The following is a 13,718-nucleotide window of genomic DNA, read 5'->3' on the forward strand; positions in this document are numbered from 1 at the left end:
TCCCCCCCCCCCCCTCCCCCCCCCCCCCCCCCCCCCCCCCCCCCCCCCCTCCCCCCCCACCCTCGCCCCCCCCACCCCCCCCCCCCCCCCCCCACCTTTCCCGTTCGTGCTGTGTCGGCTGCAGTTACCTTTGAGCTAGAATTAAATGTTGGCCCACGTTCAAATCCATGTTTCCAGGTCATCCATCTACCTCAGAACAAGAAGATATATCGTAACATGAAGAGGGAGAAGAGAAATTGGTGCTGAAAAGGAACAGAAACCAACATCACTAATAAACCATCAGTTCCATGCCATAAAGGTTTAATTTTATAAATGGTTACCAGAATAACGATCACAAACACAAAGTTAAATCATTCGTGTTTATATAGCAAAGTGCAGAGAATCACTCTGTGATACACAGCAGTAAAATTCTGCAGAATATTTGTGGCAGCCCAATGCATTCTCCTGTTATTGACGTTGAGGTCAGTTGCCCACTGCTCCTGTTGGGAAAATTGAGATAAGGAAAATAATGCAATGGTTCAGGGAGCATTTAAACTGGGGATAGTCAACTCAGTTTACACAGCATCATATTAACCAACATGACTAGAATAAGAATGCAAAATGTTTACATTTTTACCCATGCTGTGTGAAGTCAAAGTGTTAGAACAACAGCGTCACATAATATCCTTTTATTCCTCTAATACTCACTTTCATCCCTCTATTGCTGCCCCCAATTTGCCATCTTCAATGTGTCTGAGCTTCAACATTGAATGTTGCAACTTATTTGACAGTAGAGGGCATACTGCCTTGTTGTTACACATTATGTATTTTCTCTCAGCTTTTTCTCTGCTGCATTTTTCCCCACAGTAAGAAATCAGTTTCACAGCAATGTTCTTATTAAGAAAACTCAGGTTATGATGAAGTAACAGCCATCGGTCTCTGGCAACTAAGTGACCTTAATGAATGGTACCCAATGGCAATATGCAATTTCAAATGGCTTTCTGCATTCATAAAAACCTGTTACCAGGAACAGAATAAAACACGTTAATTAAACGGTAAAGCTGCTGATTTTCAGTTACTTTCAGTGACATGTACAGCATAGAAACAGGTCATTTGACCTTACATGTCTGTTTGTGTTTCTATTCCCCACAGGCCTCTTCTCATCATCTAGCTTTAGGCACAGATCTATCAATGAAGGTGTCGAAACAACAAAGTAAATATCTCACACCTAAAGAGACCCATACACAGAAATAGGCCAATGAAGTGCTTATGAAATGTCACTGCTGTAATGTTTTAATACAGGCTGGCGTCAGACTTAGGTAAACATGGGATTTCAGTGAAGAGGAGAAAGCAGTGCTGCTTGGTAGACTAAAGCATTAATAACAGTGTCGATCTGAATTGTGCTTGACTCAGATACATCAAACTCCGATAATCCACAATCTAGCTATTTGGAAATCCCAATGTTTTGGCTTCTAGCTAACAAGGTAATACTTACGCCAGAGCCCTGGTTCCTGCACTCACTTTTCACAGGCCAGAGCCCTGGTTCCTGCGCTCCATTCCAGTCACTGGGGCCCTGGTTCCCATGCTCCCTTCTGACTCACTGGGGCCCCAGTTCCTACATTTCCTTGCTACTCGCCAGCACTCTGATTCCTGCTCTCTTGCCACCCACCTGCACCCCGGTCCCCGGGCTCTTTAGCTATTCACCAGGGCCCACATGCTATTCTGACTTGCCAGGTCTCCAGTTCCCACACTCCCCTCCACTTCCCTAGATCCCATTCCCACACTCCCTTCCTACTCAGCAGGGCCCCATTTCCCATGATGTCTTTAAAGTAATCAGGGTCCTGTTTTCTATGTTCCCGTTACAATAAATTTCCCAAGTTGACTCAATGTTGTCTAACATTTAAAAAAAATAATTAAAAATGTGTTCTGGTATAAACAGAAATAACATCTAGTAGTTGGGAAAACCTGCTAGTTTGGCATCACCAAAATCCAAAGTACAGTGTACCCCAACGTTACGGCATTTCAGGTAACTGAAATTCACCCTTACTGAATTCACAAATTACCACCAAAAAATTTGAGATACAGAATAAAAATTCACTCACAAAATTTATGTATAAACAAATATATAAATAATTGGATACAACGTGTTTACAGAGAACAGAATTTGTTTACCAAGGACAAGGATCGCAGGCTAGTAGTTCACAGCGGGAGGCTATTTAAGGGATTTGCTTTGGAAACTGACAATGCAATCTCTTCTATTGATACTTTTACAATGATACTTTATCAAACAATGTAACATCCATTTCTAGTTAATTAAAACAACAAGATTTTCTCTTCTGCCTACAATACAACCAGAATTCCCTTGCCTATAGAGACCATGCATTCTGCAGGAACATTACAGTTAAAGGGAAAAACTTCCTGCAGGAATTCATCTCCATATAACATGGGATTCAATGGGAGAAAATGTTCATGTTATGGAAAATCAAATCCAGGTTATTGGAGTTTTACTGTATTTAGTCAAAGCGGCAAGGGGGAAAACACGGGAAATCAATCAAGGTAGCATTTCTAAATAGTTTCTTCATTAAGAATGGGCATCTAATACATAACTTCAGAACACTTCATCTTTTCTGAACACTGTGTATGTAGGAAATGCCTCTAACTGGTTGAATTCAAAGTCAAAATTTATGAAGATAATGGTTGCTGGTGTCACTGCTGTGCTTAAAGGGAATCTAGGAGTTTCCTGGATCATATTTTTCAGGGGTGGATGGCCATCTGCAGCCTCATAGAGGCAGGAAGAAACAAGAAACACAGGAATCTTCAGAATGTCTCTCCTTTTCTCTCTCTCAAATGGATATTTAGCATTAGAGACCCATGGAAGTGGTGGTTTCTTGCAGGAGTGCAATTCATCACGGGACAAAGGACAAAATAGCTAATAGGATATCAGGGGCCTATTCAAGATGGATGGATTGCACTTTTAACCAGACTGGGACCAAAGTCCTAGTTGGGATGTTCACTAGTGTGGTTGGAAGGATTTAAATTGGCAGACAAACAGGCACCAGAACATAAATGGGAACAGACTAAGAGACTGAGGAACCATAAACAGATTTAGAAAGCATATATGTAAAATAGCTGTGTAGGATCATGATGGCATAGTGGCAATAACATAATTATGGCTCAAAAAGGACAGGAGTGGGCACTTAATATTCAAGGATAAAAAGGTGCTCAGAAAAGGTAAGGAAGGGAAAGAAACAAAGTGGTATGGAAATAAAAATATAATGCTGTTTAAAAATGACTGCCCATTTAAGACATAGACGAGGCATTGCTTCTTCTTTGAGATTGTCATGAATGAAAAAAGTGGTGAAAGCAAAGCCTTTAAATATTGTTATGACAAAAGTGGATAGATTCTTGATAATCAAGGGAGTGAAAGTTTGCTGCCAGTAGAGTGCCATCAAGAGTTGAGATTACAATCAAATCAGCCGAGATCTTATTAAAGTAACGGAGCAAACAGTCTTGAACGGCCTACTCCTGCATCTAATTCACTATTCATCAGTATAGAAAATGCAAGAACAATAGAATGGTGATCATTGTAAGTATGACAACAATTGAGAAAGCACTGATCATTGGCTCATATGGTTTAGACTACTGATGGAGATTAATTTCATTGGGATGAGGAGGAATCTGGTTAGTACCAACAGGGCAAATGTCAGTAGGTTAAAATAGCACAATGGATTACCTATTCAGAAAACAATGTGTCAGATAAAGGCTGGAAAAGGTAAGAAAATCATACCCAGAGACTCCTGGAAGACAAAGGAACTAGAGAACAGGATAAAAGAGAAAAGGATACTGTATGACATGTGTCAAGTAATTAACTCCAAAGAGAAATTATATGTATACAGTAAGCTGAATAGGGAAAGTGAATGGAAAATAAGATGATAAGTGAGAGACCGAGAGGAGAATGGCAGTTGATGCAAAAGGGAATCAAAAATTTTCACTAGGCATTTAAATAGTCAGCAGATTGTTAGAGTAGGGGTTTAATTGGTTAAGGATAATGATGTTGTTCCAGGCATCGCTTTTCATGCCATCCCATCATCTCTACTCCCTGCCATTTCTAGTGAGATCTTAGCAGCATTCTCTTCATTGGTTGAGATCAAAACAAAGTGCTCATTTTATATCTCAGTTAGGTTTTCTGCCCCTTAATGGATACATCCTTCCTTTATCAAATTTCTGTTTACATGCCTACATATCAACTGCCATTTCTTTTCAAGGTTTTTCCTTTCCATTTTTTCCTCTCTCTAGAGTTCATGTACAAATTTCAGCTACGATCAGACTGTATGCTGGAGCAAACTCAATGGGCCACATGAGATACTGTTCCTATTCTCTCTGGGACAAATGCTCATGGTGTCTGTCTGGAAGTGAAGAAGGTGCGAGCTCCTGCCAGATTTCCCAACCCCTTCTCTTATTCTACGATAATCACTTACATCTCCTGCACACCCAGTTTTGTTTCTTTACCACTTCATTATCATCTAATTTTGGCGTGCCACCATATTTATTTTGGTATTTAACTATGTCTTTCATCTCCAAACCCATTTTTTATGCTTTGCCGTTTCAGTATCATCTTATTTTGAGATACACCACATTATTTTGGTATTTAACTATGCCCTTCACTCTTTCACAGATTTCAATTTGTCCTTTGCCTCCCTAATCCCCTGGCTCTGCATTTCCAATTCTGATGAAAGGTCAAGCAGAAATGTCTCTCTCCTCAGACAATAATTGACCTGCTGACCACTTCTACCATTTTATTATTTTTATTTCTAATTCTTACTTGTGTGAGTAAGGAAACAAGGGAGTCTTGAAGCCCTTTCCTTTAGTTTTTCTCACCTGAGTATGCCTGTCTCCTCATAACTAAATTTGGATCCCACCCAAGCACACGTCTTACTTACTGCAAAGCATCTTCTCCTCCCCATTAAAACTAACGCCAGATACCCAACATCACAGTTGGTTGTACATCACTTGTCCTCCTGCCCTTTAAAAAAAGTGAGATGCAAGCAATATCCCTGAATGATTGTACTAAACAATACACACTTAATGCAATTGGTATAGCAAAATGCCTGAAGCTGCTTCACAAGAGCATTAACAAACAAATCTGACACCAAGTCAAATAATAAGATATTATGGTAGACAGTCAAAAGCTTGTAGATGTTAAAGACTATCTTAAATGAGAAACAAAAGGTAGTGACATGGACAGGTTTAGGAACAGGTAATGAACAAGACAATAGAATTGGACAAGCAGAGATGTATACTGGAGGGTGTAAGGCTGGAAGAAATTACAGAAGAGGAGCAAACAAGGCTATGGGAAAGATTTAATAAAACGAATGAGAATTTTAAAACTGGAAGCCAATGTAAGTCAATGAGCATAAGGGTAATGGGTGAACAGGACTTAAGACAGCGGCAGTGGTTTTATGGCAAGTAAGCCGTAAAGTCACGTGGCTGCACAGCACAGAAGCAGGCCGTTCCTTCAGCCCATGTCCATGCCGACCACCATGCCTATCTTTACAAATCCCACTTGCCTGTATTAATTCCATATCCTTCTGTGGCCTACTTATTCAAGTACCTGTCCAGGTGCTTCTTAACTCTTGTTACTGTTTCAGTCTCCATAATCTCATCTGCAGGTCATTCCAGATACCAACTACTCTTTGTGAAAATTTTACCCCTCAGATCCCCTTTAAACCTCCCTCTCACCTAAGCCCTCTAGTTTTAGATACCTCTACCATGGGAAACAGACACTGGAAATTTACTCTAACATTCAGCTCAGAATTTTACACATCATGTCACCTTTCAGCCTCCTTCACTCCAGGGAAAACAGATCTAGCCTATCCATTCTCTCCTGATAACTCAAGCCCTCCAAACCAGGCAACAACTGTATGAATCTTTTTTGCACCCTCTCTTGCTTAATCACATCTTTCCCATAGTGTGGCAACCAGAACGGCACACAATACTCCAAGTGTGCTCTAACCAATTTTTGTACATGACATCACAACTCTTATAATTAATGCCTCAGCCAATGAAAGCAAGCATGCCATATGCTTTCCTCATCACCTGGTCTAGCTGTGTTCCTGTTTTCAGAGAACTATGTACTTGTACCCCAAGGTCTCTGTTCAATAACACTCTCCAGGGCCCTGCCATTCACCGTGGATGTCCAACCCTGGTTTAACTTCCCAAAATGATTCACTTCACTCTTGTCCAAGTTAAATTCCATCAGCCATTCCCTTGCTCATTTTCCCAGTTGATCCAGATCCTGCTATAACCTTAGACAAGTCTCTTCACTGTCCACTATACGACCAATTTTGGTGTCATTTGCAAACTTCTTAATCATGCCACCTTACCTTCTCATCCAAATCAATAATATATATGACAAATAACAGGACCCAGCGCCAATCCCTGTGCACACCATTAGCCACAGGCCTCCAATATGAAAAAACCTACTACCACCCTCCGCCTCCTACCACCAAGCCATTTTGTATCCAATTTGTTAGCTCACCCTTGGATCCCATGTGTTCAGACTAGCCTACTATGCAGGACCTTGTCAAATGCCTTGCTAAAGTCCATGAAGACAATGTCCATCACCCTGCCCTCATCAATCCTCTTGGTCAATTCCTCAAAAAACATTAATCAAATTTATAAGCCATGATCGCTCACAAACAAAGCCATGCTGGCTGTCCCTAATTAGTCCTTGCCATTCCAAATGCAAATAAGTCCTGTCCCTCAGAATCCCTTCCAGTAATTTTCTCACCATTGATGTTAGGCTCACCAGCCTGCAGTTCCCCGGATTGTCCTTGCACAGCATTAGGTATCCTCCAGTCTTCTGGTCCATTACCGTGGTTAAACAAAGATACAAAAATCTCTGCCAAGGCCCCAGTAATCTCCTCTTCTACATCCCATATCATCCTAGAATACACCCAGTCAGGCCCCAGGGATTCATCCATCTCTATGTGCTTCAAGACTGTCAACACCCCTTCCTTCCTAATGCTGATATTCTTCAAGGGATTACTGTTTTCTTCCCTGAACTCACCAGCTTCCATATCCTTCTCCATGGTAAATACAGACAAGGAGTATTCACTTAAGACTGTACCCATTTCCTGTGGCTGAACACATAGATTACCTTAAGGGGATATACTCTCTAGTTATCTTTCTTCTCTTAATATACTTATAGACTCTTTCAGGATTCTCTTTTACTTTATCTGCCAGGAATATGTCATGTCCGATTTTGCCCTCCTGATTTCTTTCTTAAGTGTACCCCTACACCCCTTACACTCCTCAAGGGACTCATTTGATCCCAGCTACCTATACTCGACATATGCCTCCTTCTCTTTCCTATCGAGAGCCTCAATATCCCTCATCAACAAGGGTTCCCTAATCCTGCCAGCCTTGCCCTTCAATCTAACTGGAACAGGATGGCCTTGAACCCTATTTTAAAAGTCTCCCTCTTACCAGATGTTCCTTTTCCTGCTAACAGACTCTACCAATGAACCTTTGCAAGTTCTTGTCTAATGCCATCAAATTTAGGAATTTAACTTGTGGACTAGTCCTATTATTTTTCACAACAGTCTTAAAACTAATAGAATTACGGTCACTCTTCCCAAAGTACTCCCTCACTGACATGTCAACCAGTTGCCCAGCCTCATTTCCTGAAAGAATGTCATGGGTAGCCTCTTCTCTGACAGTGCCATCTGTGTATTGCTTCAGAAAACTTTACTGGACACAATTAACAAATTCTGCCCTATCTAATCCCTCAGCACTATGGCAGTCCCAGTCAATGTTAGGGAAGCTGAAAACATCTATAGTTACAACCTATTATTCCTATAGCTATTTATAATTTCCCTACATATTTCCCTACGTATTCCCTCCAGTACCAGGCAATGAACCTGGTCAGGTGACAGACCTCTCAGAGAGCGAGCATTTTTAAGATAGTGACCACAACTCTCTGACCTTTAGCATAGCCATGGACAAGGATAGTAGTAGACGATATGGGAAAAAACTTAATTGGGGGAGAGCTAATCATGATGGTATTAGGCAGGAACTTGAAAGTGTAAATTGGGAACAGATGTTCTCAGGGAAATTCACAGCAGAAATGTGAAGGTTGTTTGGGGACTACTTGCATGGGATTCTGGATAGGTTTGTCCCACCGAGACAGGGAAAGGATGGTATCCAGGTGAAGGAACCATGGTTGATAAGAGAGAAGTAGAACATTTAGTCAAGAGGAAGAAGAACGCATAATTAAGGTTTAGGAAGCAAAAATCAGACAGGGCTCTTGAGAATTATAAGGTAGTCGGGAAGGAGCTTAAGAACGGACATGAGAAGTCCTTGGCGAGTAGGGTTAAGGAAAACCCCAAGGCATTCTACATATACGTGAAGACCAGGAGGATGAATAGAGTGAGGGTCGGACCGCTCAGGGATAAAGGGGAAAACATGTATCTGGAGGCAGAGGAGGTAGGGGAGGTCCTTAATGAATACTTTGCTTCAGCGTTCACCAGGAAGAGGGAATTTGACAAGTGTGAGGTCAGCATAGAACATGTGAATGAGCTGGAGCATGTCGATGTTAAGAAAGAGTTAGTGATGGAGCTTCTGAAAAATATTAGGATAGACAAGTCCCCAGGGCCGGATAGGATATACCCCAGGTTACTCTGGGAATCGAGGGAGAGTTGCTGGGCTGCTGACGATGATCTTCGCATCTTCCCTGTCCCCAGAATGCTACCAGGGGATTGAAGGATGGCAAATGTTGTTCAAGAAAGGCAATAGGGATAATCTTGGGAATTATAGACCAGTGAGTGTTGCATCAGTGGTGGGTAAACTATCGGAGAGGATTCTTAGTGACAGGATTTATGAGCATTTGCAGAAGCATAGTCTTATTGGGGAGAGTTAACATGGCTTTGTGAGGGGCAGGTCGTGCCTCACAAGCCTAAATGAGTTTTCGAGGAGGTGACAAAACAAATTGATAAAGGTAGAGTGGTGGACATGGTGCAAATGGATTTTAGTAAGGCGTCTGACAACGTTCCCCAAGGTAGACTCATTCCAGAAAGTCATGAGGCATAGGATCCATGGAGACTTGGCTGTGTGGATTCAGAATTGGCTTGCCCACAGAAGGCAGAGGGTAGTAGTATATGGAGAGTATTCTACCTGGAGGTTGGTGACTAGTGGTGTTCCACAGGGACCTGTTCTGGGACCCCTGCTGTTCGTGATTTTTATAAATGATGGATGAGAAAGTGGAAGGGTGGGTTAGTAAGTTTGCAGATGACATGAAGGTTGGAGGTGTTCTGGATAGTGTAGAAGGTTGTCATAGGTTACAACAGGATATAGGCAGGATGCAGAGTTGGGTGGAGAAGTGACAGATGGAATTCAATCTGGAAAAGTGTAATGTGATACACTTTGTTAGATTAAATTTGAAGGTGGAGTACAAGGTTAATGGCAGGATTCTTAGCAGTGTGGAGGAACAGAGAGATCTTGGGGTCGAAGTCCATAGATCCCTCAAAGTTGCCATGCAAGTTGATGGAGTGGTTAAGGAGACGTATGATGTGCTGGCCTTCATTAGTCAGGGGATTGAATTCAAGAGCCGTGAGGTAACATTGCAACTCTATAAAACTCTGGTTAGATCACATTTATAGTACTGTGTTCAGTTTTGGTTGACTCATTGCAGGAAGAATGTAAAAGGTTTAGAGAGGGTGCAGATGAGATTTACCAAGATCTGCCTGGATTAGAGAACATGTCCTATGAGGAAAGGTTGAGCGAGCTAGGGCTTTTCTCTTGAGTGATGGAGGATGAGAGGCAACTTGATAGCTGTGTATAAGACTATGAGAGGGATAGAGTGGACAGCCACCACCTTTTTCCCAAGGCGGCAATGGCTAATACCAGAGGACATCCGTTTAAGGCACGTGGAGGAAAGGCTAGGGGAGATGTCAAAGGTAGGTTTTTCTCCCCCCACACAGAGAGTGGTGGGTGGCTGCAATGCACTGCCGGGGGTTGTGGTAGAGGCTGATACAATAGGAGCATTTAAGAGACTCTTGGATAGGCACGTGGATGTAAGAAAAATGAAGGATTATGAGCTGTGTAGGAGGGAAGGGTTAGATTAATCGTGGGGTAGGTTTATATCAGCCGACACAACATCGTGGGCCGAAGTGCCCATACTGTGCTGTACTGTTCCACGTTCTATGCTCTATATTTGCTCCTCTAATTTCTGCTGACTACTGGCGGGGGGGGGGGGGGGGGGGGGCGGTGGTGGTCCTATAGTATAATCCATAAAGTGATCACCCCTTCCTTATTTCTAAGTTCTACACACATGGCATCGCTGGAGCTCCCCGGAATATCTTCTCTAAGCATTGTTATAATGTTCTCCCTAATTAACAATGCAACTCCCTAACCTCTTTTACCTCCATCTCTACCATGCCAGAGGCATCTGTACCCCGCAACATTGAGCTGCCAGTCCTGCTCATCCCTCAACCATATTTCCAATCCCGTGCACCAGTCCATGCCCCAAGTTCATCTGCCTTACCTGTCAGGCTTCTTGTATTTAAAAAAAATGTAGTTTAACTTATCAGACCTTCCTTGCTCCCTGTCCTGCCTATGAGTCGGAGGGGTTTTAACTGGGTGGGAGTGGAAGGAATGTTCCTTCTTGTACAAGAAGTTGGAACTTGGGGATTTGCTGTTTAAATGTAAGGGATTTCCCACTGAAGATAGAAATTAAGGCAGAGATAGATTGATTCTTGATAAGTAAGGGGATGAAATATTGGAAATAGGAGTTGTAGTTAAAATCATGTTAGCCATGGTTTTATTAAATGGAGGAGCAGGTTCAAGGAGCTGACTGACTCCTTAAACATATGTTTGTCTTCTGCATTTGAGTCTCTGAAATCAAACTTAACCTGTTACCAACTGATTTTGCAACAATAATGCTACAAACTTGAGTTGCAACTAACGTTCTCTGTGTTTATCCTATGAGGAATCTTCATAATTTTAAGAACCACTATAAGGGAAATCAGTATACTTGTTGAAAGTTGTTTTATTCATCATAAAACAAAAGTCTTGCAGTTGCTGAAGAACAGAAATAACAAATACCTCACAACTTTAGAGACTAGGTTCAATCCTGACTTCCGGTGTTGTCTGTGTAGAGTTTTCACTTGCTCTCTGTGAACACATGGGTTTCCTCTGTATGGTCTGGTTTCCTCCCACATCCCATAAACCTACATTGTGGGTTAACTGGCTGCTATAAATTGCCCCTAATTAGTAAGTAAGTGATTCAATCTGGGGGAAGATGAGAGGAATACAGAGAAAATAAAATGGGATTGGTATAAATGGATGCTTGGACGTCACTGAGGACTCAGTGGGCCGAAGGGCCTGTTTCTGTGATGTCTGACCATCTACGACTCTGATGGTGGAAGCACTCAGCGGTCAATCAGCATTGGTAGAGAACAAAAAAAACAGTAGTTTTGTTTCAGACTAATGATTTTTCATGTGATGGAAGAATCACATTGAAGTGTTCTTTTAGTCATTTGGTGGCCTACTGAATGTTTCCAGCCTTCTCTTTCAATTATCATCTTCAGTAAAGCAAGGATTTACTGATAGGAATGTTTTCACAATGCAATGGCTCAAAATACATTTTTAACAAATCACTAATCAGGTATACAGAAAATCTCAAATGACATCCTGGTTATTCCCAGAGTCTGAGCCTGGGTAAGCAGTTGCCACATCTTTCACAGTGTTTTTGACAATGGCTGTAAGGGTGCTTATGGTTTGGAAGAAATGTCATTCAACTGAAAATTGCAGGGGTTGTAAATCTCCAAGTTGTAATGAACAAAACACATAGGAAACCTCCACACTAAACTCAACATAGAAACACAGAATGCTCATTTCACTTTTCACTCTGCAAGTGCCTTACCTCCGACTTAAGTCTCTTCCTTTGTGATTCTCTGTAGGAAAGTCTTGATTTTGTGGTAGAGAGCCTGGACCCCTTTCTTCAACTTTCTCCAGTAATCTTTGGAGTCTAGAACCTCCTGATAGGCAATGTCATTCAGCACACAGGTGTAAGGGTTTGCTTCCAAGCAGGTGACATTAGTGAGATGGCACTGTTTGTCCTGTCTGCTGCAGTCACACACCTTGTAATTGCATGGTTTTCTTTGGAAGTTGCTGGGCTGGTAGTCACTGGAGTGCAAAGTGATGCCAGTTTTTTTGTCCATGATGCCGCGAATACGGGACATACTGCTATTAAGGCAGTTGCAGTACCAAGCACTCCATCTAGCCCAGCTGTAGGAAGAGCTGTCCAGTGAGATCACAATAGTTTGTGGCTCAGATGTTTCAGTGACTTCTACCTTATTTTCCACTGCCACTTGGGTCCCATGCTCCTCAGCCACAATGCCAGAGTCCTTATCCTCCTTCTCATTGGTGACAACGTTTTCAGCAATTTCATTCAGGGTCGTAACCATCATATTCTCAGCATTTGCACTCTCAGTAGTGACCACCTGGTCATCTAATGCATCAGTGTCTGAATAATGATTGGTTATTACCTCTGTGCCATTAGCTAAAATGACAGAGTTGTTACCATTTTCAGAGCCAGTAATCTTAATCTCAGACCCATTGCCGAGTACGAGAGATGAAGCAGACTCAGTTTTGGTTCCATTTGAGGTAGCAACAATGATTTCATCACCCTTATTTAATACAATGGGGGTTAAACTGGAGTTTCCAGACTCTTCTGAGTTGGTGATGATAATCTCAGCCCCATCACCATCACCGCCCAGCAAGATGGGCATCAACGTATCATTGGCCCCCGTATCAGAGCTGGCAATGATGATCTCGTCGCCCACTCTTAGCACAATAGGGACTGTGCTCTCTGTTTCCGTCCCATTCGAATTGATGACCACAATCTCAGCACCATTGTCCACTGACACCGGGGCATCAGTGTCGCGGGCCACTGCGGCATCTGGGCTTCCCGCTGCGATGTGGGTGGAGCTGGAGAGGACTATGTGGGCCAAGGCCTGCAGCTTAATAGTTGTGGTCTGGGTGCTGGTTGACTGGGTACTGGAAGACTCACTGCTGCTGCTTAGGACCGTGGACATCACTGTTGACTGGTCACTGGACTGGATGGTAGACATAATAGTCGTGGGGACACTGGGCTGGGAGCTGCTGGGCTGGGAGCTGGTGGTTGCAGGGCACGGCGAGGTGATCAACGCCAGGGCCCCACTGCCACCCGGGGCCTTCTCCCCTTCAACCAGCTTCAGCACCGACTCCTCCTGCACGGCAGCCGGCGTGGCCCCGAACAGTGCCGGCTGGGCAAGCAGGAAGGCTAAGGTCGCAAGGCGCATGGCTGCCGCTTCTCTCCTCAGGCAGTAAGACGCCAGATCCACCAACCATCATTGCGGCCATTAGCGGCGGCAGAAGAGGGGAAACGGTCGGCGGCAGCGCGCGGATATTCAAATTCTGGGCGGCCGGAGGGCGCACCCGTATCCAAGGGCGCCCTTCTGCCGCCGCGCGCCGACGTCACGGGCCAAGCGCGGGGCCCCGCCACGTACGTATATCCTGACCAATCGGGTGACTTCCCGCCAATACGCGACTTGTCTTCATGGGTTGCCCCCTCTGCGGGAGAACCAGGTGGTGGCTAACCGTGGCGATCAAACTGGAGAACCACTCTCAAATGATAAGGCCGATACGCTTTTCAATAATTACTGCCTGCACACGTTTAAAAAACATCGTTGGCTGTA

At 43.3% G+C, this 13,718-nt stretch overlaps 1 protein-coding gene across 1 annotated transcript; it reads right to left on the reverse strand.

Moving 5' to 3' along the window:
- Positions 1 to 236: 236 nt before the first annotated feature.
- Positions 237 to 13,501, reverse strand: LOC127587467 (uncharacterized). Its single transcript, XM_052045804.1, has 2 exons — positions 11,903 to 13,501; positions 237 to 479 (listed from the first exon to the last, which is right to left on the reverse strand). The coding sequence occupies exon 1, from the start codon at positions 13,320 to 13,322 to the stop codon at positions 11,910 to 11,912; it is 1,413 nt and encodes a 470-aa protein (XP_051901764.1). The 5' UTR covers positions 13,323 to 13,501; the 3' UTR covers positions 237 to 479; positions 11,903 to 11,909.
- Between the last annotated feature and the right edge of the window lie 217 nt (positions 13,502 to 13,718).

Source organism: Pristis pectinata, chromosome 40, assembly GCF_009764475.1.
Source record: "Pristis pectinata isolate sPriPec2 chromosome 40, sPriPec2.1.pri, whole genome shotgun sequence".
NCBI classification, from domain to species: domain Eukaryota; kingdom Metazoa; phylum Chordata; class Chondrichthyes; order Rhinopristiformes; family Pristidae; genus Pristis; species Pristis pectinata.